General features: G+C 41.8%; 2 protein-coding genes across 2 annotated transcripts in view; one reads left to right on the top strand and one right to left on the bottom strand.

Moving 5' to 3' along the window:
- The window catches only part of RAPH1 (Ras association (RalGDS/AF-6) and pleckstrin homology domains 1), a 182,630-nt gene that overhangs the window by 32,846 nt on the left and 124,305 nt on the right, over positions 1–25,479 (top strand). The window contains exon 3 of the mRNA XM_015868251.3: positions 24,666–24,719. Coding sequence (XP_015723737.2) covers positions 24,699–24,719 — 21 coding nt within the window. The 5' untranslated portion in view covers positions 24,666–24,698. The remainder of the gene's footprint in view (positions 1–24,665; positions 24,720–25,479) is intronic.
- CD28 (CD28 molecule) lies at positions 7,118–21,729 on the bottom strand. Its single transcript, XM_015868256.3, has 4 exons — positions 21,511–21,729; positions 14,172–14,525; positions 13,829–13,947; positions 7,118–9,640 (listed from the first exon to the last, which is right to left on the bottom strand). Exons 1-4 carry the CDS (start codon positions 21,560–21,562, stop codon positions 9,500–9,502), a joined length of 666 nt encoding a protein of 221 aa, XP_015723742.1. The 5' UTR covers positions 21,563–21,729; the 3' UTR covers positions 7,118–9,499.

Here is a 25,479-nt window from a genome sequence, read left to right on the forward strand (position 1 = left end):
TTCTGAGCTGTGGATGAAGTATAGAAGTGAAACAGCAGCTGTGACAATGCTGGACATTTCCTGGCTCAAATCAGTAGTTCCTTCTGGTTTTGTGGGACCAGGGCCCCACAAGATGCACACACGTGTTGTGAGTTCCAGAGTTCCAGCTTGATGTGGTTCAGTAGGCAGAGTTCACAAACACTGCGAAGAGGCCCAAATCTCCTTTCTGTCCTCACAGCTGCTGGGCTTCACACACAGGATGAAGACCTCCCTGTTTGTGTTTTCACCTAAATTTCCCTTTATAAAAAAAAAATTAAAAATTTTTTTTAAAAAAACATTAAATATCCTCAATCAGATTTTGGCACATCTCTCCTATGTTGTCACAAAGATGATTTGTGAATGTCACATAGACAGCTTGTAGCCTGACCTAGCACCAGCACAAGTGCTTTGCAGACAATGCGCTAGCAGAGATGAAGCATGGAGGGGCCACAGAGGGCAAGCCCCACTGGCTTCAGCAGGGAGAGGAGGGACACCTGAGTGCAAGCTGGCATTCACAATTTAGGTTGAGTCCCTACAGATGTGCAGTAACAACCTTGGCAGCCCTTCTAACACCTGCAACATCCATTCCATGATTTCTCAGTTTTCTGTTCCCAGTGTAAACACTGTTTGCCTTTAGCAAGTTAAACCATTTGCTCCCCTGTAGTATTCCCTTCCCCCTGCCTTGGATTCTTCAGTAGTCTGCTGTGTCTTAGCAGTCTATGCATCTGAGATCCAAAATCTGGAGGTATTATAGCATGAACTCACTCCTAAACGATCTGGAAATGATACTCAGATGCTAGTGCTCATGCCTTTCATCCAGAGGGAACACTGGGCAAATCAGTGCCTCAGAATTCATGGGTCTTTGGTTATAATACTTCTCTTGTGCTGTTATCTAACTAGATGTGTTAATCATCAGTTTGTTGACCCAGAATGCATACCAGAATTAACATGAGGAAAGGTGCCCTCACAGTAGGTTGCTCAGTTGTGCAACTTTCTCACCCAACTAATCATATTACCACCAGTTGGATTCCTCAGTAAGTGAACACAAGAACTTGTTTGCAAGAACAAGGAATTAATAATTGTTGAACAAGCATTCTTTAAGGCAGCTATCAAGAAAAAGTGAGTTTAATTTTTGTAAAGAGGTCTGTTTAGTGGGGTGAGTGAATATCATACTTTGCACTTGGTTGAGAAGAATTCATCAGGTCCTTAGCTTGACTGGGCTGTAGCTGGTGCACAATGAGAACATGAAATGCCCTTTTTCTTGATGAAAAGCCCTAGCAGAGCCAAAGGGAATCCACTCTGCAGGTATGCAGATCAATCCAATCTGCAGCTGGGATAGATAGAACAAATTATAGCAAATATGGAGTCTGGGGAAAAAAAGAAGAAAAAAAAAAAAAAGCAACCAACAACAACAAAACACCACCTTTTTCTTTCAAATACAGTTTCTCTGAATTTATTTTGGTTCAGTTTTCTGTTACTTCTTATATCTCACAATTGATCCCAGCAAGTCAGCACACAGCCAAGACAAACGTCGTTAATCTAGAGATATTTTACACCCAGTGAGCATACAGTGCTTGATGTCACTTTCACTTACTGTGAGCAACTATTATTTTTTAAGTGTATGTACATGTTGAAGGAGAGAAAAGGCAGAAGTTTGATTGTCCAAGGAGGTTGTGGATGCCCCATCCCTGGAGGCATTCAAGGCCAGGCTGGATGTGGCTCTGGGCAGCCTGGTCTGGTGGCTGGCAACCCTGCACATAGCAGGGGGGTTGAAACTGGGTGATCACTGTGGTCCTTTTCAACCCAGGCCATTCTAGATTTCTATGATTCAGTGTTAGTATAGTTGTTTGCATGTTCATGAATAAAGTATTTCTCTGTAGTTCCAAAGCAGGAGATGTCTTCTTTAAACCTTGCTTAAATAGTAAGGTCTCATGCCATGTACGCAGCAAGCAGCATTTAACTGCGTGTAGAGGTTCACTCTGTCACAGACACAAACATGCAAGAACAGAAGAGCCATATCTTCTACACGTTCTACACAGATGCTCACATTCGTGTCATGGGTGATAACCCAGGGCTTCCAGTTTCTGCTAGCAATCCTGAACAAAATGTTTCTCTGTAAACTGATTGCACAGCAGATAGCTTTTCTTATTGCAAATCCCCATAGATCAGCAGAAAGGAAGCGAGGGGGGCAAAAATCAAATTCCATGCGTGGGAGCCAGGCTATCTCAAGTGCTTTGTAAAAGACCTCGATGATCTGCAGCCACTGCGGACTCTCAGTGTTGCTCAAGTCACTCTGTCTGCCACTCTCATGAACCCTCTCCCAGCATAGTAAAGCTAGGGAAATCAAGGAGACTAAATTCAGTGCTTCAGATTAGTGACAGGAAGGAAACTGAATATGCATGAATTAAACAAGACCATTTGCCTTCTCTGATCTGCAGATGTTATTCTCTCAGAAATGCAACTTCTTTTTTTGCAGGTGACACCCACACATCTCCTTCACTTACTGGTGATGATAATAAAGGAGATAAACAACTGGAGCTCATGCAGTTAGACTTAATCTTTGTGTGTCATCGTCACCAAGCAAAGCCACAGCAATAGGAAAACAGAGCTGTTTTGTGCTGCTCGTTTCTAACTGACATTTCCTCACAGATCAGGTTGCTCATGTAACCTGTGGACTCTTTGAACTTCATTTTGTGCCTGCTGTGTTTCACAGTGTGTCAGTGCTGTCATGCAGTGCTGAGCTGCAGTACAGATATCCTCTGCTCATATCCTGGTTCTCATTTTGCCTCAGTGATTTGAAATCAGATTGCAGAACTTCAATAGAAATGCAGTAATGAAAAAAAAAAAAAAAAATTTAAAAAAAAAATCTAAACACCCAATAGGAATACTGATGTTAAAACCTTCTTCTGCAGGTAACATCTATGGTTTGTAAGCAACAGACTGTTTAGTTAAGAAAGGAGAAAAGGCAGAAATAGGGATGTTTTAAAAACCTTTTTTTGATCAAGTGTATATGCATTGTTAGTTTAATTTGAATAATCTCAGGAAATAACCACAGAAACCTCCATCCTTCCAAGGACTGCTTTTAATGGAAATCCACTGGAGCTGCAGTCCAAACTAATGCATTTCTCTAGCTGCTGGAGACAAGCCCTGGAGTCACTTAGCTCCACTTTTCCTGCAGTCTGCCATAGAGCTGTCCTGCCTTTCCAGCCTGCTGCTGTTTATTTGGCCATTGCCCTCTGAATATCATTTGCCGCTTTTGTCTCAAAAGTACTGGGCCTCAGTGTTGTGCCTCAGACAGTTCATGGGACCCAGCATGGCTTTCCCCATCAGTGCTACTAGTTCCTCATTGGTGCAGGGCAGCCTGTGCTGTAGAAAGTGCTTATTAAGGCAAGAAAGATCTAGGTATTTCTAATGCTGTTATTTCCAGTATAAGGCCACGGAGAAGCAGAAGTCTGTTTTGTGCAGCACATACTGCAGCTGGTTTCGTCATTGCCATTTCCCTGAGGAACCGTTCCAGAGTTCCACTAAAGTGGATTTAGAGTGGTTTCTCCATTAACCCATTTATGCTTCTGCCATCTTTATTGCTAGGTTGCTCCATCACAGGACTGGACTTGAAATTAGCATCAATGCTGTGTGCTTGCAGCAGGGAGGGTGGCTATTCCCTTGCTGCCCAGTTCAGTATCTTCATAGTTTTATGTGCTGTTGTTGTTAAGAGAAAATACTAGCATTACTTCAGCATGCTGCTAATGAGAAAAAGAGCTAGATGGGGATATTGCTCCCAAAGTTGACATTGGGCCCCTTTGCATTAGGAGATATGCAAAGAGAGGAAAAATTTCCATTCTCCAGCCAGTTTTGAGTTGGCTGAGTCAAGAAGCCCAGAAAGAAGTGCAAGCAGCCTACTTCATCATTTTCACTAGCAAAGGAATAAACAACGGCTCTCATCTTGACCACTGGTGTTCAAATATTAAAATAGCCTGGGGGCTGTCACAGCCAGCAAGCATAGCAGGAAAATGAGTTCATTCTGAGTCACAGCAGAGTGATCTAATTTAATGGGGCACTGACCAGGCTGTCAGGCATTAACTGAGCTACTATCCACCCCTGCCTGGTCCATGTATGTCGCCTCAGCCTTTGCCCCCTTCCTTCCATGGCTGTGTACGGATGCAGTATGCAGTCACTTCCTGCATTCCCTCATCCTGTACAGATGTGTGTACTGCTCAGCGTGGGTGCACCATGCCGCTGGGCTGTGGTGCAGTTAGGCTGCCAATGGCTGCTGCTTGCGCTCAGCCTGCAGCATTGCTGCTGAGCATGTGCTGTGGCAGCACCATGGCCTCTTGCTGCAGCCTCATGCTGGGCACAAGCTTGTGTGGCTGGCTGGGGGGGACTGCTCCTGCAGGCAGTGCTAAGCACCACTGTGCTGAGCGAGCCAGCTCCTTCATAGCAGGAGCAGAGTAGTCTGTATGGGAGCTTCCTTCTGGCCTTGGGATATTTCATTTGGCAACCTAATCTTTTTTCTGTCAGGTGCCTCAGTACGTCATTTCTTAAGCATCTCTTTGAGAATTTCGTAAAAGGACACTTGATCCTCCTACTAGGCTGAAACCAACTGTGGTGTTAATTTCCATACAAACGTTACAATTTGCTTGTTTTCCCCTTTGTTTCTGCTAGTTATGCAGTGGTCCTTCCTGACTGAAAAAGTAGAGTTGTTCCAGCCCATTAGAACATTTCAACCTGATCTAGAATAATTTCCTTGAAGGAACAAAAGAACAGCGAGGAGAAAGAATGTTGTGGCTACAAAATGTAATCATGGCTAGGAGAATTGTGACATTTGGAAACTCCTGGTCATTTAATTGGTCAAATAAATCAGACAGAGCCAACTCCCAAAACGCGAGCTGACCCTGGGGAGTTTGTGAGAACTGAAAAGAGAGCTGTGATTTGCTATTATTAACAAACAGGGGAGCAAATATCCATTGTTCTGCTCCTGGAGATACAGTAAATAAGAAGGAATTTGAGACCATTCAACTTAACGTCTCTCTGCAAATGGGTTTGTATAAAATTGGCAACCTTTGACACATTTGTATAAATTTGTCGGCCAGATTGGCCACACCAGGCTGTCTGCATGCCCCTGGGGCTGGAATAGAAACATGCTGTGATGCGATGCTCTAACAAAAGCACCTAATTTTGATCAATCCCTTTGCATTAAGATAAGCAGCTAGTAATGTTTCCCTCTCAGACCCTTGCAGACTCTGACTTCAGCTACAGTTTACTGCTTAATAGTGGCTTTAGTGCTTTCCCACTCTTTATTGGACTGCAACAAAGCTGCCTTTATACTCATTAACCTAACCTGCTTTCTGGTTAGTGTGAGTGACTAACAAAATTGTCTTGGTCTGTGATTCATCTTGAATAAACTATTTTCCAGTCACACAGAAAAAGCCTTGCTGAAAGTGGAAAGATTTGATCTTTAGCTCTGCAGATTCGCTTCTGTGTTCCTAAAACTCAAACATTTTGTACCCAGTATCAAACATGGCATCAATAGTCAAAGTTGCTTCTGCTGTCAAGGCAGGTATACAAGCACAATGAACTTGGCAAAAGGCAAAAGCCTGCTATGCACATGCTATGAAATGTACAGAAATTAAATGCCCTTTGGGAAGCACGTGGAGTGTGGGATTCCCATGTGGCTGTTTGGCACAAGTGAAAAACTGAAGATGATCAGAAAATCAAAGAGATGAAAGATTCCAAATCCTGAAAACAGAAGATGAGGGTGTATAAAATCCCCGCATGGCTGCAATCTCCTGTGGCAACTCCTTCCCCAGCAGTGAGGAGGAACATGGCTTACAAGGCAGCCTGTGAAGCAAGAAAGTAGCCACGGCTGTGTGTGGAAGTTTGCATAACAATGTCAGAGATTAACAGACTGGATGAGTTTCTGAAATGCTATGTCTGGCACAGAAGTGAAAGACGAGATGATATGCAAAGCAGGAAGGTGTGATACTGTTTGACAGATATACAGGAGTCACGTTTACAGCCATAGAAGAAAGAAGAGGCCTTTTGAAACATCTGGTAAAAGAGGAAAATATTGGAATTTGGGGGATTCAAATCAGAAGGGATGTCCAAGACTGCTGGCTTCAGTAAACCCAACAACCCCTGCAGTGTAGGTTCAAGATACTGTAATGACAGCACAGGCTTCCTCCTGGGGCTCCTAGGGGCTTGGCTGCTGGAAGTAAAGCACAGTCAGACCATTGGTTTGTGCTGCACTGGATACGTGCAGAACAGGAATCAGTGTGCAGGGGCTGGAGCTGCACAACCTTTGGTTGACCCCTTGCAGCATATGTTGATTTTTGTTCAGTTACAATGACTGCAATTCAGATGCTCATTTGACACTGAGATCCAAACACGAAGGATAAGGGGATGAAAAATTAAATCACTGCTCAGCAGGATGGTATTTGCATTTGTATTAAGCTCTGTCTGCAAGGCAGAAAACCCTGTAGATCTCGCTCCTTTCCATGAAGGCCAGTTTTCAAGTTCAGAGCAGCAGTAGAGGGAGGATTCTCTTTACATCATCCTCTAAACAGCATATAGACCCCATATAGGGTCAGGGAGAGCCAGGACTGTTCTGGCACGTTATTCAGTGCCTTAGACCAGATGGAATAAATTAGGATTGCACTGTTTGTCATATATGCTAATCCATGTATGCAGGGTGAGACTTAAGGCTTAACTGGCTTGCTTCTCTGCAAATTGTTTCTCTCAGTCCCTCACAGTGGTGGATAAAAGGTATTTACCGGTACTCATCTCCAACAAGCTGCCATCAAATCACTACAGTGCTTTAAAATAGTGATAGTGTTCACTTTGACACAGGACTTAGGCTTTTCCTGTCCTGATTCACCTCATTTTTCTCAGTATTTATTTAGGATGTTTCGCTGTATCTCCCTTTCTTTTTGGTTAATCAATAGAACTGATATTTGTCTCACATATCCCAGGTCTTACTTTCTAGTATCATGCCTTGGGAGCTATTGATACACTTTAAATATGGAGATTACAAAAGTGTTAGGGGAATGAAAACAAATTATACCGCATTTGATTTAGAAAGTAATAATTTCCACTGACAAGCCTCAGGCACACTGCATTTATTCAAGATTTAATTTACCATATCCACTTAATAATTTTAAAGGGAGACTGTAAAATATATAATCAAACTCTAAGGAATGTAGATCTGAAAAAGACACATCTGCATGTAAAAATACACATACCCAGATTAAACGAAGATCATTGACACTCGTTTATGTTTTCAGTGTACATGTGCAATCCCACCTTACATTTGCACCGGATGATGTGATTTTTCACACTGCATCACAATCTGAGCACTTGTTAATGTCGCATTACACAGCAGGTGTACTGTGGATAGTGTTGAGCCAGGCAAGATAAAGCTGTGCCCTGGCAGAGGGCTGCATCTCTCTGCAAAGAGCATGAAGGGAGGTGGCGAGGTGCTGCCATCCAGCTGCCAGGGCTAGCGAGGAGGGACAATCCAGGACCGTGCAGGGACTTGTGTGGATCCTGCTTGTCTGCTTCCTCTCCACCCCCGTGCATGCTCTTCACTGACACAGCTGCAGTGCAAAGGCACAGGGAGGGGCAGTCTCAGCCTGCTGGGTCAGAAACTGCGGTCCTGTACCAAACACTCAGCACTACAGCTGGCAGTGGACATCTAGGCCTCTCTTGCCAGTGCCACCACGGGCTGCACAGCTGGCCAAGCACAGCTCTTCTGGGAAGGCCTTGGTTGATGCCAAGGCCAGCCATGCAGCCTGTGGTGTCACCCAGGGCCTCATTGGCATAGTTACACCCAGCTGGGGACAGCAAGCAGCTGACCACAGCACCAGCTACAAGCACAGTTTGTGGTAATGTGACTTTGCATGAATGGCCCAGGACCTGGTCAGCAAACTCAAATAAAACTTCCGACTTGGAAATGCCTAAAGCTTTACTTGGGTTAAGACATCAAATCAGGTTGTTGCCACTCTTCCAAATCTCTATTTCTGTCATCTCCCCTCAAAGAGAGAAAGAATCTTCTCATCTCGATTTGGAGAAACGTAAATGTCGAACAATCCCAATTTTATTTCAAAGCGGAAGCATGGATTTATTTTTCATTTAATTATTTATTCAGTAATCCCTATAAAATACATCTTGTCTTCTCTATGTGAAAAGGGATCTTATGCAAAAACAACCACAATTACAATTTAGGATGCCTTGTTAATGTAACCATGCTTAATTAATGGAATGAAACAGGCTTTTGTTGAAGACTTTACCCTACTCCAGCAAAGAGCATCCCTGAAGAACATGTTTAGATAAAAAATAACCTTCAGTCAGCACAAAGTTCAAAGTGCCTAGAGCAGTCCCTGCAGACAGCTGAGCAGTTGCGAACACTGGTCACAGTGGTAGGACCTGAGGACACTTTCACACCCAAAACGTTACTTGCTTATGGGAAAAAAAGTTAAAGTGGTCTTCAGTTGTTCATAACTGGACCCTGATTCTCAAAGGAGCTCTGGTACAACAAAGATGCCAGAAGAAGTGGATGAACATTCAGGAGGACTCAACAAAGTATCTTATTGATAGGAACAAAAATTCACAAATGAGGTAAAGCTATGCTCCAAATTTGACACTGATGTCTTCTAATGCTCACCATATGACTTCATGTTGTCTTGCTGTAGGCAAACATAGGAACTGGGACTTTTCATGATCACAGCAAATCTTTCTCACAGTCCTACTTGTCTTGTTTTTCCTTCAGGTGGATTGGTTTCTCACTCTGTAGAGTGGCTCAATTATGACTTCAAATGCTCTTTACAAACCCAAATCTAAGGACTTACATGCTGAATGCTTAAGTAGCTTTCTTTCAATCTTAATTTGCCCTGACGGCCCACTTGTGCAATAGCCTAATTGCTTGACTACTTCTGTCTGACTTTCTCAACACTTTCAAGCATTTGTCTCAGACTTCAAACTGCTCTGGGCTCAGAGGGAAGCATTTTGTGTTTTGTTTTGTTTTTTTCATTTTTTTCATATTTCACAGCAACAATGGTTTCTGAGGATTAGACATACAGGAACAGAAATTACAGGCTAAGACTAAGGCAGTGGTTGTTGGGAAAGGTCAGAAGTTCTGGTTCTGGTTCAGGTTCCCCCAGCAGCTCAAAAATATCCACACATTAGGAGGAGACCAGCTCTGAGATCCAATGCCATCCTTCTCTCTTACTCACTGACAACCCTCAACACAAGTTACACCACATTTTCAGCCACCATGGAAAACAATCCTTTTGTGTCTTTTCCCCCCTTTTTAATGTTTATCTTTTATCCTTGAATAATATTGAAGTTTAGTCAGTACTTGCTGTGGTGTAGATATCCATGGTCAATAGTAACAAACACGATGAGGAAATGACAGGCTGTCCTTTCATTCCAGGAGCAGGTGACTGCCTGGAAGCACATGAGGATAGTGGTGTTCAGATGGGGGGTATCATGGCTGCCAGGAGCGATACGCAGTGTATTCTCGTGTTGGTGCATAGGATGGGTAGCCCTTGTTCTTTTGGTGAGGTGGATGCCGGGGGGTCATGTTCATGTAGTCACTCTGACGGTACCTGTTCCTCTTGGATTTTTGCTGTGGGAGAAGGGGTGAGAGACATATGAAACTGTTTCTGCAATGTCTGTCCTACCTGTGGTGAACACCCTAAGAGGGGGAAAAAAGACAGGGAAGAGAGCAGAGAACTTTTGAGTGTTAACAAGATGTGAGAAATGTTAAGAATAAATTTAATTTTTGCTTCTTTGAGTTAATAAATCATCTTACCCAACCTTCAGACACATCAGCTGCTGGCAGTTCTGGTCCTGGGTTGGTTCAGGGAATCAGACATATTTATAAGAAAGCCTCTAGTTTTGAAAACATTTATGAAAGAACACATGTTCTCATAAAATAGTCCATAGAATAAGCCCAAACTGAATGTAAGTCTCCAGCTAATCTGTTGAGAGATGTAGTGTCAGTTTTCCCAGGAGAAGAAATGCTGCAGATCAAGGATACAAACTGATCTCTCTCACCACAAGTTCTCAGCTAGGGAATGACTCAGCAGAAGCACTATAGCCTTGAGCATTGAAGATTTCCCTAATTTATTAGTAAGGAAAAGAAACTGGCTTAGCTGGAAGAGAACAAGAGCAGGAAAAATCAGCCTGGACTACATATGTAGGTCACTATGAAGGTAATGCCTGTTTATTTCATGGAAATTACAGCACATACAAATAACGCAGCAACACTATGTGATAGAGCAAATTCTCATCTGCGAAACACTGTTTTTCAACACAGTCACCATTGCTAGTACTAGGGGAGGTGACACACTGTTTCACAGCTTCTGCAACTGTGCTGTTGTCAGGAAAATGTTGCCCATGTAGTTCATCTTTTATTGGCATGAACAAATGGAAGCCAGAAGGCATCAAAACTGGGCTATACAAGTAGGTGTGGTAGGACAGTCCAGCTAAAATGGGAAACGTGCCCTACAGTCTTCAAACTGGCAAGGGATCTGGTGTTATTGTGTTGTTGTCTTCTAATCTGTTCTCCTGACTCTGGAAGCTCCAGTCAACAGCATAGTCAGTGTTGTGATGTAGTGGTCAAAGTTGATGGTTGGTCTGGGTTCCAGGAAATCCAGAGGATCACTTCTTTCCTACCCCAAATGACAGCGCACATCACTTTACCTGCAGAGAACTGTATCTTCAGTGTTTTATTCTATGGAAAATTAACATCTCCCCTCAGTGTACCACTATTTTGACTTCAGCTCATAGCAGTGTAATCATGTTTCATCAACGGTAGTGAAGCGATCCAGGAAACTTCCACTTCAGCCTCATACTACTTCAATAGATCCTGACAAACTTGCACATGGTGTTATTTCTATTCCTTTGTGAGCATTTGTGGGATCTACCTGGTGCAAACTTTGCGGTATTCCAACATAGCCACCACTGTTTCCAACACATTGAAGCTGATATTCAATTCCATAAACATTTCCTTGATTGTAATCCACCAAATTTGTGTTGATGAGCTTACCAAGATGCTCTTCTTTTTGTGGTGTGACAATATTTATTGCTGCCTGAAATGTGGCTTGTGGTTCATGTCACTGTTTCCACTGCTGAAACTCACCATCTCCCAGTGCTCACATCCACTCTTTGGTATCCAGAAATGTTCAGCAAACATCAGTGAATGTCAATGGGCGCCTTTTTTCCCATGGAGGAATTCAACAACACACCTTTGCTTCATACACATTTCCATATCAGATACCAATTTGCCAGACTGCCCCTCTGCTGCCATCTGTCACACAGCAACAAAGGGGAATGGAATATTGGTGGGAAGGTTCAACTTCTACTGCCATACCACCAACCTTCGCCTCTGATGTTATGGGCCAACATAAAAAAATAGGAGGTATTACTTATGGAGCAGCTCCCATGTATCATGGCTTGCCTACCAGTTGGAGTAGAAATGCAAAATATATGTGCTGTTCTGGGCATTCCTTCAAGGGGCAAAAGAACCAGAGCTGTTGTTAATCTTTCATCTGTCTCATTAACTGATCCTCAAAAAATCTCATTTCCAGTGTTGAATCCCCACCTCACAGTGCCCCTATGAGACTTGGGGAGCACCCCCTTCAGGAACAAGAGTAGCAGAAGGCAAGTGAAATCATTTGCCTATAATCATAGAGGAAGTTTGTGGCTACAGCAGTGTGTGAACCTGTGGTTCCTGCAGGCTGTGTGTGAGGTTATTGTTCTTGTGTAGATGAAGGCCTTCTTACAGGAACTAGGTGAAGTGCTTTCATTCTTTTTCCTTAATGCTGATTATACCTTTTCTTACAATGTTTAAACTGAAACTTCCTACATACAAATACATACGTACTATGTGCAATATACTGCATATATGCATGTGATGCTGTGCAATTGGAGAAGGCTTGCATCAGAAATGTAACAGCTGTACATGCAAAAGGAGGCGGTTAATTTCTATAATTTCTATGAGACACTTAAAGCTTTTTGATTTAAATGTTATATATATGCAAGGGGTTGAATGGAAATTATGTGCTACTTAAGCTATGCAGTGAAGTTGGTGCATTTCATCATCAGATAGAAAAGTTTTCTCTGTCTGTGTTTACCTCCATTATCAATTTTTTTATTTATCCATTAAAATTTAAGAGGTAATTTCACATGAGAGGAATACATTTTGCTAGCATTAATGAGTGCTGGATTGTTCCAGGAAGAAATACAGCTGCTTCTAGAGAGGAAAACAGTTTTCCTCCAGGGAAGACAGAACTGTAAGAAATAGCACATCTTTAGTTGCTTTCAGTGAAACAGACTTGCCTGAGCTGTCAAGTACCATTTTTAGGACCTCATTTTAGCATCTACAGTGTCTTCTAGGCAGCTTTGTTTACATTCAGCAGCACTCCAAGTACATCTACACACATGTTATCAGGAGAATAGCACCAGCAGCAGTAACAGCAGGTAAAATTGATGCAGCAAGCAGCATGCATCACAGTGCAGCCTTGTCAGTCTTGCTGGGAGCAAACATCTTATCAGTGCAGTGCATAGCCATTGGGTACCAAGCAAAAATAGCAGAGAAAATGGCTTCAAAGGATGGATTGGAAGCTATAATATCTCATCCAGGCACAGCTACTGTAGCACAGCATGGTAACACCAGCAGCTGTTCACTGTAATCCTCTCACAGCTCCCCTGTCATTTTCTATAGCAAGGCACCAAGAGGAACCAGTTAACCTACCTTTATATTTTCCTATGACAATGTCCGATTTGATTGTTTACCATTAGAAACATGTATATATTGAACAAGTGTATTTTTGTGAAACAGTTAACAAAGCTCAAGCTTCAGCTAGCAGTGTGAATGGTTTTCTGTGTATGTGCAGCATGTAGCCTGCCAGGGAGACTGCGCCTTCTTACAGACTACCTCATAATGTGTTAAAAGACATTATTTAATGGCAGATATACAAGGAGAAACAGAGTGCAAGGTGCAGAACCCTCTGTGGTCATACTTCAGGTCTTTCCAATGTGGAACAGAAGATGGCTGGACTAGACGATCTTGTAAGATCCTTTCCAACCTTGTGATTCTATGATTTGTGACCATAAGACTTGTGTTGGAGGGTGGCATTCTGCTGCCACTGCATCACACTTTGTGCTTTCCCTACTCCAGCAGGGCTGACTATTGAACCAGGCTGGACTGGATGTGACCTGGGCCAAGCAAATCTCCAGAGGGATTAGAATGCAAACATATAAAAAAAAATGCAAGACCCTCTCTGCTTTTTTAGGGTAAATGTACTGCTGAGGCTTGTGCCCCTGTTCTCTTGATATTAAGCTGTCAGAAATATTGTGTACGAGAGGGAATTGCTAAATGGGCACAGGACACCAGTGTGGATGGTTTTTGGCCAACTTCAGGGTCAATTCCCTGAAGATTGTTTTACTGTAGGTGAACTTCTCCCATCAGAATAGTCTCAAAGAGGTTTGGCAAGAGTGCTTGTAGAGAGATATTTTCTTGACAGGGAGAACTGGTTGGAACTGGAAATTGTGTCCCAGTTTTGCTGAGGTGCTGGACATTGCCTTAAGACTCAATTGAAGAGGCTGGCTGCCTATCTTGAGAGCATCTGGTGTTTCAGCTTTCTTGGAGCATAGCACAGGTATGCATACGTAGCTAGGCTGAAGAAGCACTGCGATCCTAATGTAAAGGATATAAGTGGATTTGTTGTAATTATGGGAAGAATAGCATGACAGATGAAGAGCACATAGGAACAAAAAATACATAAAGCAAAGGGTAACATTTTCTTACCCGATAGATTATAAAGACTGCAGTTATGAGCACACTGTAGAAACCAAGAAGTCCTGTCACTGTCACCATGACCCAGTAAGAAGTTGCAGACTCAGGTTCTTGTGTTTGGACGGGTGTCTCTTTAAAAGAACAAAGAAAACTGTAAGAACTTCAAAGCTTGTTTACTCTTTATTCAAACACACCGTCTGTATTAATCTTATCATACACCTGCTTAAGAAGTCTTTCTAAGAAACCAGGAGCAGGAATTTCATTTTAAGAGGCAACCCAGCTATTTTTTCTGCCTCAATCCAAAAGTTCAGGGGTGTGTACAGAGAGGATACTGGTGTACAGGTTCTCAGCTTACCTCTCACGTGAATGACAGTCCCATTGCTCTTCTCATTATAGATATATGGAGGTGGATACATGGCCTCGATTTTACAGAAGTAGATGTCAGTCTGGCTGGCACTCATATTCCAAAGATTGAAGATTACTTTGTCCTTATCGTGGATCCCCTGGCAGTTGAATTCTTTATTTGAATTACTGTTAATTTTGGTCATGTTCCATGAAATGAAGCAGACTTCAACTGCACTGTCTGTTCCTTTGTGCAGCGAGGCTCGAAATTCTTTCCCTGTTCCATTGTATGTGTAGTTGCAGACTAGAGTTGCTGTTCTGTTGGCTACAATGAGCAAAGGACGCTGAGCCACTAGAATCTTGTTTTCTGGAAGGGAGGGAAGAAAAGCACTTGTTTGCAAGGTATATTAAGAGACTTGAGAACCACGTGGCCTCATGTGCAACTTGTCTCCATATCTATTCTCTGTTAGCGCTCCCTGCTACGCAGTACATAAGACCATGCTGCAGAAGCAGTTTCTCACATAAGCTCTGACTGCCGCTGTCCTCTCTCTGTATGTTAGTAATTTCATTGCTACCAGGGGAGACTGTGAGGTTGAGGGTGTTTTTCCACAGAGTCAGAATACAATGAGAGAAAACGTCCCATGTGATTAAGATTTAAAGTCAAGGGACACAAGGCTACTTTGTTTGTTACTGTGTATGCATGTGTAAGGCCACCTTAGTCTACCTCTTCCTCAGCAAGCAAACTACCAAGGAGAACTACAGAGTGAGAATGCCATGAATTAAATGCTCAGTTATGTAATCAGATAAGAGAATATTGTTCATACCTTTGCTTTTTAATTCAAGGACAGACTTGAAAAGTTTGCAGGTGGAATCAGCTGAAATTTGTCAAGTATTTGGCCCTTGGACAAGAGGCACTAAAAGCAAGAACTGGGATAATTTTAATTTAAAAAAAAAAAAAATCATGTATCTAGCTAGCAGCTGTAGCAGATTCTTAATCACTCAGAGGACTTAGGCTGACTAATCTGACACAGTACTGGCACTTAGCGCTTGAATGGCCTGCAAAAAAACAAGCACATCCTATGAAGATACAATTCAGTTTGGATTGACCAAACTGATACACAAACATAAATATTTTCTGACATGCAGAACTCTGTGCTGCTAACTACCAAACAATAAACCACTACACAGGCTGTACAGAAAGACAGCTGCTTCCAGAAAATCCACACTGTACAAATGAGGCTTTTCAAATGGTGACCTGCAAATAAGAGGAAGAGAGTTTTGATTCGTAAGCTAAGAACTTGCCAGAAACAAGGACAGTGCTTTTGTGTATGCATGTCATTGGACATGTCTCCCTGGAAATTCAGCTTGCAGGAGTTCTTAGCAGCCTCTGATGTGTCACAAAGTATCGCTGTGCTTGAGACAATGATAACTGTAGGTCTCTCCAAAATCAGCTGTAAAACCTGCATTTATTCTACTTAATCCATGTGAGGACACTTTAGGAGGATAGTAAGGAAAATAGAGTGGGAAGAAGGCCAGATTCACAGTGCCCAGGAAACAAGTGCATCAATATATTTAATATTTAGGACTACATGGCTGCATTTTGTGTGCTCCTAGATGCACAGGAATAGGGATCGCCCTGACCTCTTGGAGGACACTCCTTTGGGGTGAAGGGTACACAAATTTATTTCCATGCTCAGTTTCAGGTCAAGAACTTAAGCATGCCTCCCTTAAGGCTGTAGGGAGCCTGGACTTCTAGAGGGCTGCAGGAACATTAGCCTGAAAGGGGACTGTTAAGTCATGTGGTCTAGTCATATGCTCTGCTTTCAGAGACAGATACAAACCAAAGGCATATAAAACAAATGCTTTCATACAATTGATGCGTTATTTACGTACATCCAGAAAACATCCACACCAGATACTACTAAGCATATCCACAGGTGTGAAGCCAAGTTTTCCATTTTGAAACTAATTCTTTTTGCATAACTTTCATTATGGGAGCTGTGAGTGAAGATTTACATTCACAGGGACATTAGGATATTAAGGTGTAATCCTTGCTCTGAATCAAAACAGAAGATGGACTTGAGTGTGAGTCTAATGAATTCAGAGTGAAACTCTTGGCTCCAGCTGGAGCTCCTAGACTCTTTCCCTCATTCTTCTGAAATGTGTTTGTGGTAGTTAGAAATTTTCCTAATGTACTGCCATTCCCCACATGCCTCTGATTCTCTCATCACTCTGAAGATGAGAGTTCCCAGCAGCTCTACTCATCTGTAAGCTGGTAAATGAGTCTATAGACCAGATCCTCAGCTTCCCAAAGGTTCCCAAAAAGAAGTGCATGCCAGGTTTCCCTCATCAGACACTTGTTGGCCTATTGGGAAGTTGAGCCAGAAGCCCTCTGCTAAGGTATATCCTGGCACATTGTGAGACATGAAATGCACAGGGAGTGAACACACAGAGATGTGTGAGTTGGTCAGGACTAGTCGCAGGGTGTGGACAGTAAAAACAAACCATGCCCAACAGGATCTCCAAGAACCAGCCCAGCCCATGAAACTGCTGAAGTTGTTCATTTTCTCACCAAAGTTGTGTTTACCAGCCCTTTCTTGTCATGAGAGCGGGAAGATATGAGAATCTTTAGCAAAGAAGGAGCTTGTAGCCCAATCTCCTCATGTCTCTCTGTTCAGTAGGTAACAACTTGAGGGTTGCAGCAGAGCTTATCACAGCTCAAAAATCTCATGTTTGCAGGGAACCCAAACACTGTGAAACTTTTTGTTTGGGTGAAGAGTGATCATTTGCATTCTTTCCAGTACAAAGACCCCAAGATCTTGCAATCCCAGAGCAGGCTGGCAGTAACAGCAGACAAGGCTGGTTTCTACTGAAGGTGCTGCCTATGGTGGATTTTCATTAAAATGAAGACATTTCAGCAAAATATTTCAGTTTCATTGAATCAGCATTTTCCAACAAAAGCTCTCACTTAGGCTTATAAGACATACTAGTAAAGGGTGAGGTTTGCAGGTTTGCATTCTGCCTCTTTAGACCTGCTATTTGATCGTTTTTCTTTTTTTTTTCTAGAAAACCAATCTTTGGCCTAAGTGGGGAAGTACAAGTGAGCAGTGGAATTGTTCTTTGGTTAGAAAAGCAGAATTCAAAGCATCTCACTTGAGACAGAATTTCTCTGATTTTTCCTTCACCAGTGCCCACCACAACAGCCCTGGTTACTGCAGGGGCTGAATACACATTCAGAAGGGGTTTTTCTGTTGCATAGTTTATATCTAAAACAGGATCCTTGAAGAGATAGTTGCAGAAGTACTACAGCTCAGAAAAAAATACTTGCTTCTTTTTCACTGTAGCTACTTACAAATAATTACCTGTTTGTCACTGCAAGTACTTGCAGAAAAACAGATGGACATTTACCACATAGCCCGATCAGATCACTATGGGCAGAGGAAAGACAACACTGAAAACAGTGTCACCTTCAGATGTTGTTTAGACTCTTCTGCAGAACTCAGAGACTTACCTTGAACTTTTGCTGGTTTGGATTCCTGGTGTATAATAGTACATAGCTTCACATCATGAGCTCCACTATTTAATTACAGCTCTGGACTATTAATGTCCCTGCTGTGATGTTTTGCTTATTGGCAAACAAACTCTTTTTATGCATCTGCCAAAAAAATAGTTTCCTTCACCTTACATCTTGGCTTTCTGGCCCAGACTGTTTGCCTTACCATGCCAGCTGAGTGTTGATGACCCAACCTTGTACTGTTGGCGCTGAGATAGCTAAATAGTGTGAAAATGTTTATTTGTGGATCATTAAATAAGGGCTGCTCCTAAGAGATTTGTATAAGCCAAACTTAAACCAAATCTTCTTTTGCAAAGTGGCTCTACCATGTAAAATCTGAATTGATTGAAGGTGTTTTGTTTTCCATTTATAGGAACTAATTAGCACCGTGCAAACAGGGCAGGGCTGAGGCAAGGCAAGCCCACAGGCAAGTCAGGCCCTGCGTTATCCTGCTTCTCAAAGCTCGCAGTTTTCTCAAATTGAAGAAAGTCAGTCATGAGAAAATATGTATTAGTTTTGTGGGGAAAACAAAGTAAGGCCAAACAACTCTTACTTGATTTCTGATCTGAATAGGATTTGAATGTATTCTTAGTAGGATTTGGACCATTCTGAGCAAACTTGAGATGAAGCTACTTTTGCCTTCACAAAGTTTTTCTCTTTGGGTTTATGAAATAAGCGAAACTCTGAAACATCCAGTATGTGTTTCAAGTAGTGTACATTTTCTCCTAAATAGGGTTATGACTGCTGTTTCCAGAGCTGTCCTTAGTCATGCTATATAGTAATAAATATCTATGTCTTGGCCTCAGGCAGCAAATAGCAGTTATGAAAATCATTGTCCAGTTTCAAAAGTTTGTAATGTCTAGAAATGTAAGAACAGTTCAGTAAGTGAACACATGCTGCAGACTTTCTCAGGGTTGTGGTTTTATAAGCAACAGTGTGCAAGATCTCTGTTAAGCTTTTCTGTTTGTTGTCATGCTCATCATATAATCACAAGTGGGTTGTTTTTTTGTTCATGATGAAAGAGGTAGGTCCAATCCATATATATTATCTGAAAAGCAGTACCTCCCGAGTCACAGACCCCTGATGCAAGCAAAGGTCCATTGAAGGTTTTGTTGGGTTTTTCTTTGTGTCTTTTTGTGTTGGTTTTTTTTTTGTTTTTTTTGTGGGCTTTTTTGTTTTGGTTTTTTTGGTTTTTTTTGGTCAAGAAAGTGAAATAAATGACAGAGTATGGAAACTAACTATTTTGAAGATTTTTTTTTTTTTTCCAGAACGTTCCATGAATCATTATCAGTTATTGGAAAAAAATATTCAGTTAAAAATATTTTGCACTCTCTTTCTTTTTCATGCCTGTTGGCTTCAGGGAGCTATTTGCCAGAGCAAAGAATCTGGGATAAGTTGGGATTTCTCTAAGCACAGTAAAGAAACGGCCTACTTAAGTCCTGCTGAGGGGGTGGAGAGGAAAACCTGGAAGGAGCTTATTTAATCCACAAGTGGAAAGACACACAGCTATGTTATAAACAAAGCTGTTTGTTTCTCCATTTGCTTTTCTGTTGTTCAGTTGCCTTTACTCTTTCACAAGTGCAAGAGTCTTCCTCAGTTACTTCAGTCCTAGGTGACCCAGCACTATGTCTTTATGTAGAGCCAGAGGGATCTACCCTTTCTAATGTGACAGACTGGCTTTTACTAACCTTTCCTCCATTCATGCAAATGCACCAAGCAAAGTATTCTTGCTGAAATTAAACTCAGTTTTGGAGCAGGGATTTCTCTTGTCTCTTTGTGATGTTTTTGAGCCAGAATTTGTTGTTGTCATCCTAATCTCAGCTAACCTTGCTTTTTGTGTTCTGGTAACCTTAGTGGGTTTGAGCCTGATTTTAGCACCCAGAGATTGATTTTAGCACCAGCCAGCATGTTATGCAAGCACCGAAAAAGATGAGGTCATTTGGGGTCCTCTGCAGTGGGAACATTCTTACATTACTTTATCTCACCAAATAAACAGATAGCCAAATATTTAGCAGCCTCTCTGGCAGAGTGTAACTATGTAGTTATTTAGCTGATAGAAAGGGGATGATGAGGGTGGAGAGGGACAGGCTTTGTAAACATCAGTACTACTGAAAAGAGGGAAGAAGTAATCCAATCTTGTAAGTCTTCCCAGCTTCCCAGTTCCACAATTCAAACTCAACTTGCCCCACTCAATGGTGCAGCCTAACAAAAGAGTGACAAGATAGATTCAGTTGTCTTCACCAGAAGAAGGTATATTCTGTGGTCTGAGGAAGTTCTGCAGGGCTTTGACTTGTCCTAGTGTTGTCTGTGTAGCAAGGATTATTCATCTCAGGATCAAAATGGAAATAAGAGGCATGAGAATAGGTGACAGCCCTGAAAAGTAAGCTAACTCATGATTCTCTTCAAGCAAGTCTCAATAAATCTGCTAGAGAAATCTTCTAGAGAAAACCCAAAGCAAGTGCGTGGATGTCTAGGGAATCATGGCATAACCCTGGTGGCTGATAAACATACACCATATTTTCTCACAGTTCAAAAGATGTTCATTCCTCGTGGAAATAGTTTTAAAGCTATTAACTTATCCCTGCTACCAATCCCCTCCTGGAGATATTGTCTTCTCAGACAACCCAGTGGACTGCTGTGGAAGTAATTATGATATTGCAAGCAGAGAATTATGAAAATGCAAAAAGGACAAGGAAGAAAGAGCCTATCATGTCTTAAAGAAATATAGATCAAGGCTTCATGCAAATCACAATGCCTTTCAGGAGGACTAGAATTACAGAAAAGCAACATGCAATTTAGGAAAAATATAATGAGTTTTATCTCTTGTATTAGGAAAAGCAACTCTTTAAATATACTCTATATGTGAAAGATTTGTACCGGAAAACAGATTTTTGTTCCTATCTGTAAATTCCTCATAAAATACAAGACAATGATATTTGGAGGTGACCAAATAACAGCAGTTCACAAGCTACTGATCTGAAAAATTGTCAGGTCTGTCCTTGCAAAACCCGTCACCCTTTGCCTTGCTTTGCATTTTGATGTACTCCTTGGAAAGACATGGTAGCTCTGAATGCACTAACGCTGCATCAGTGTTAGACAGCAGCCAGACAACTGAAGATTCAGAAAGATTTACTAAGACTCTGGACTTCAAAATCACAAATATACATTTGTGCTGTCCAAAATATTTTCATAAAGAAGCAACATATCTAGTTAATATCAATAAACTACTAAACAATGAGAAAATCAGATAGTTGGCAATTCCGATTCTCCCAACTTTGAGCTCAGTAAGCAGCTATACTAATGTTCCTTTCACTTGTTGATGCTATGAGTGTTCAGGTGGGCTCAGCTCTGCAGCCTGTCACACTGAGCTGGCCCACAATGGGACATAGGACTGACCACAGCAGGATGGGAGGTGGCCCCAGAGGGAACAGGCACCCGCTCTGCTCAAATCCCCCCAGGAGATGTTAAAAACCACAAAGCACAATCTGTGTAGGCTAGGGGAAGGTGAAATAAACTCCCTCTAAATAGGCAGATCCCAAAAGCATCTGAAGAGATGGCAGACTAAATAGATACCTCTTGAGTCTTGTCTAAGAGGGATACTCATGGAAGAAAAAACTCAACCTCCTGGTTATACTGAGTTGATCCATAAGCATTTTCTTCAGCAAGCTTTGTCTCTTCTCTGATGTTCAAATACAATATAATTTCTGCAAAACTAATCCAGATCGATACAAGACTGTCTTCTCCCTTCTATGATGCAAATGTTGAAAAATCATTGAAACAATCACATTTTTTCTGTTACCTGTTACATCTGCAGCAGGGATGAGGCAGAGCACCACGAGGATCCCCAGCATGGTGATGATGATGGGCCCACAGCCTTGTCCCCACCCTCCAGGCACTACCGAGCCCCCCAGGGCTTTGTGCCACAGGCGTCCCTACAGGGCAAGCCACACCATCACCAGCTCACACAGCTTCTCTCCTCCTCCCTGCATGGCACGTGATGTACAGCCGAGTGAAACCACCACAACGGCAATGTTCAAACAGGAAGCTTGGTTGTTTGATGGCTTCAGTCTTGGGAAGCCTCTGTATCTCAGCAGCACTCAGTAACAGCTATGAGGCAGTGGAAGCCCACCCTCTGAAATATGGATTCTTCTCTCTGTATTGCAAGATACATAGATAGGCTTGGGGTTTTGCAGGGCTGCTCCCATCGGAGGGAGAAATGGACTTCCCTAGAAGTGAAATGCTCCTTTACCAAGAGCACATATAGGAATACACTGTTCCCATCACCATGGAAAGTGTGAACAACAATTTTTGAGTTCTTGCTGTCCAAGCTTGGTCCCTAAGGAAACTACACTCAGTGAGCACTATCTCTTCTCACTCTTAGCAGCAAAACCCTTCCTCTCTTGGCTCGCTGTTTTGCTGCTGCCATTCCCACAGGAATGCCAATGTATCGCAAAAGAAGTTACTTTGGTTTATGCATTTTTGGTTTTCTGTGACAGCTTGTAATCTAAATGCAGACTAGCCAGTGCAAGAATTAGCTGATCTACCATACCTTTCCTTTTTGAAAATAATCCTGAGTCATAAATGCATGTTTCTGTAATCCAGTTGGCATCTCAAGAAAGGCAGCATGCAGCAGGCAAACTTCTCAATCAGTGCTTTCACTAGAGTTCTATTTCAAGTATATCTCTTGGTCTCATTAATATTTACTCTTCTTTGCCCTGGAAGCTGCTCTTCCTAGCCTCTGAGGTCTTTAAGCTGTGTTTTATTGGAAATCAGCTGAATAATCTAAGAGCAGCTGTAGCTGGTATACCCATTTGCAGTCTAGGAATTTTAACAAGATTCTTATGGTTTACAATCAGTGTAAATTCTTTCCTTCCTCCCTTCCCTCTTTCCTCCCTTTCTCCTTCCTTTCTCCTTCCTTCTCTTCCTTCTCTTCCTTCCCTTCCCTCCCTTCCCTCCCTCCCTTTTTTTGTCAAACAGCTGTTGTCTTTTTGACTATTCTTGGTTTTCAAGGATTTTTAAAGGGCATAAATCATTGTGTTCCCAAGGGTATGGCTCCTTTCCCTCTCCAAATGGCAACTCCTGCTCTAATTTAAACAGTTCATTTCCGATCACTTAGATACTTGACTCTGTCACTTCACAAGTATGATCATTTCCTATTACTAAAGTTATCATGAGGGGAAAAAATATTAAACTTTCAGTAAGCAATCTTGCACTCAGTTGAAACCACAACAAAGCTTATCTAGGAAAGGAAACTAAAAATGCCCCCCAGTATACCCTCATACTTAATTTTTCATTATCCTCACAAGCACTCTAAGCCTGTCCTTCTAGATTCTAAGCACTACCTGGGGGTGTTCTGCTGCAATATTAGTTCAGCCACCATTTAGTCCTATCCTTATCCCATATTTCAATCAAACTTTGAGCTCTTGAGTCTGCCTGTGCTTTAGCAGACAGGATCTGCATGCTGTCACAGCAATGGAAATCCAGACTATTATAATTTCAGTGGAGATAGAACTCTGAGAGTACTGAAGGAGCTAATTGAGCTGTGATTGGGAAGCAGTTTTCCATCTAGTCACAAAACAGCTGACATTACAATCCAAAGTGAGAAAGATACTTGTAAAAGAGAGTCTGAACTATGAGCTTGGGGTTTTTACTCATGTCTTATTTTCAGCTGGGATGGAGTTGTATGGTATGCTGCTATGTTTTTAGTTTTGTGAGAAAAGATGTTAATTACACACCAATGATTATAGTTGCTGCTAAGCGCTGCTATACAGAGCCAGTTTCCAAAGAAGGGCTCAAGGAGCTGGGAGGGAACAGAATTAGGACAACTGACTCAAACTGGCTGAAGGAATGTCATATATCACATGCAGAAGTAGCTTTGAAGGAGGTGAGAGTTCATCAGGCACTCTCCCCGCTGCTCAGGGGCCTAGCTGGGCATTGATCAGAGAGAGATGAGCAATTGCTTGTACATCACTTGTTATATGCACTCACACGTAGACATATAGGCGCAACTATTACCCTTTTCCTTTTCTCTATCTTAGTAAATAGTTTTATCTCAACTGACAAGTTGATTTTTTGTTTGTTTTTTTCTTCTCAATTCTCTCCCCCATCCCATTTGGAAGGAGGAGAATGAGCAAATGATGGTGTGGTGCTGAGCCACCTGTCAGGTTAAACCACAGCAACCCATCATAAAATGTAGATAAAATAACAAACTAGATATTTGACTGTAGCTTTTCTTCCTACTGTTAGAAAACCAAGCGCAGCTAGGAGCTATGATCTGAATTTTAGAGAAATGTAGGTGAGTTTATCAGAATCTTATCTGATTATATTTAAAACAGACTCAAGAAATCCCAAGTTAGAAGAGTAATTGCAACAGCATACAATTTTTTACTTATTCCTGAGGACTCTAGTCTAATAGGAGAACAGTAGGTACCTAAAATTCCCATTTAATTACTGCAGACTATAAACTTCTCTGTCACTGAGCTATTCCTGTAAGAAGACAATATTTAACAGCTGCCTCTCTTCCCCACCATGAATAATCGTTAACACAGATCTTGAGCAAGCAGTCTTCGTAGGCTTATTCTGATTGTGTGAATGTTGCCAGCTACTAGAATAAATGCTTTCATTTGCACAACTGTGAGTCTTGAAACATACTCATCCTTCCAGTGCTGCTTTGAGTAATGATTTGTTGTGAATAGCTTGGTGAAGATGGAAGGTTGATACCTTAAATCTTCATTACAGGGAAAATGTGCTCTTATCTAGCTGCAGAAGTGAGTTGACAGAAAGCACTTAATAAACAGTCATCACATCTGACTACAGAGACAATGTATAATCTACATTATTCACTCCCTACTGTGACCTGTAAGCTAAACTTTGGAATAAAACAATCCTAGGAATCATGCAGCATTTATCATCTGAGGTTCTTCATAGTTACCTGTTGTTATTTTCACTTTACAGATGGGAAATGGAATCACAAAGAGGTGAAGAGACATGCCCAAGGACATACCTCAGGTTAGTGCCAGAACTGTGCTTCTCAGTGAGGAATCCAGTGCTCTTTAGCTTCCAAGGCTGAATCAGTTTTCTGATGACCTCCATTCTGTATTGTTTTTTTCTCTTTTTCACTCACAAATTTTCACTGTGTTGTGAGTCATTTCCACTTTTTTCATTATTCCAGAGATCTTCATACCATGAACACAAATCGATGCGCTCCATTAGAGGAGTTTAAAGTTGGTTTTCTGTGCTTTAAAATGTCTGATACATAGAAGCCTTTCAGGGCCAGACCGTACTATTATGTGTCATGAAAGAAGGGAGATTTCTTTTTCAGAAAGATGTGAAATTTTTGTTTCCTACCCTAGAGACAGCAGACCATAAATGTGTCACTAATTTAGGACAAAGAGCTACCATCAAACATGTATCATTTTGAAATACAGCTTGAGGGAATCCTTCCCTGTTTGGGGAATGAAACATTTCCTTGTCAGGATGATTATTTTTTAATGTCAATAGCTGGAAACTGTTCATTAGTATTTGCTGGGGGGAAAAATTGAAAGGGGTAGGAGTTCACACATGTACATTCCTGACTCTTTTATTAAAGTTAAAAATCTCATCCAAGTATCAAAGTCATAACTTCTTCTGATTTTACCTATTACTGGCTTGGACTGTTCGAACAAGTCTAAAAGGAGCTGGATTAATGGGTAGAAAGGGAATGGCTCAAAGCTACATAATTAACTGCATCTATTACCTGCATGTAAGATGACGTGTCTGCTGCTCCATT

Source organism: Coturnix japonica, chromosome 7 (assembly GCF_054131305.1).
Source record: "Coturnix japonica strain WE chromosome 7, WE-NBRP24, whole genome shotgun sequence".
Lineage (NCBI taxonomy): Eukaryota > Metazoa > Chordata > Aves > Galliformes > Phasianidae > Coturnix > Coturnix japonica.

Bases quoted from the DNA above. Each gene is read 5' to 3' on its own strand.
- CD28 (XM_015868256.3), bottom strand. From the start codon at position 21,562: ATGCTGGGGATCCTCGTGGTGCTCTGCCTCATCCCTGCTGCAGATGTA. The intron at 13,948-14,171 runs GTAAGCTGAGAA...GTTCTTTTAAAG, and splicing joins GACTGTCATTCACGTGAGAG to AGACACCCGTCCAAACACAA. The intron at 9,641-13,828 runs GTAAGAAAATGT...CTTCTCCCACAG, and splicing joins CAGTCTTTATAATCTATCGG to CAAAAATCCAAGAGGAACAG.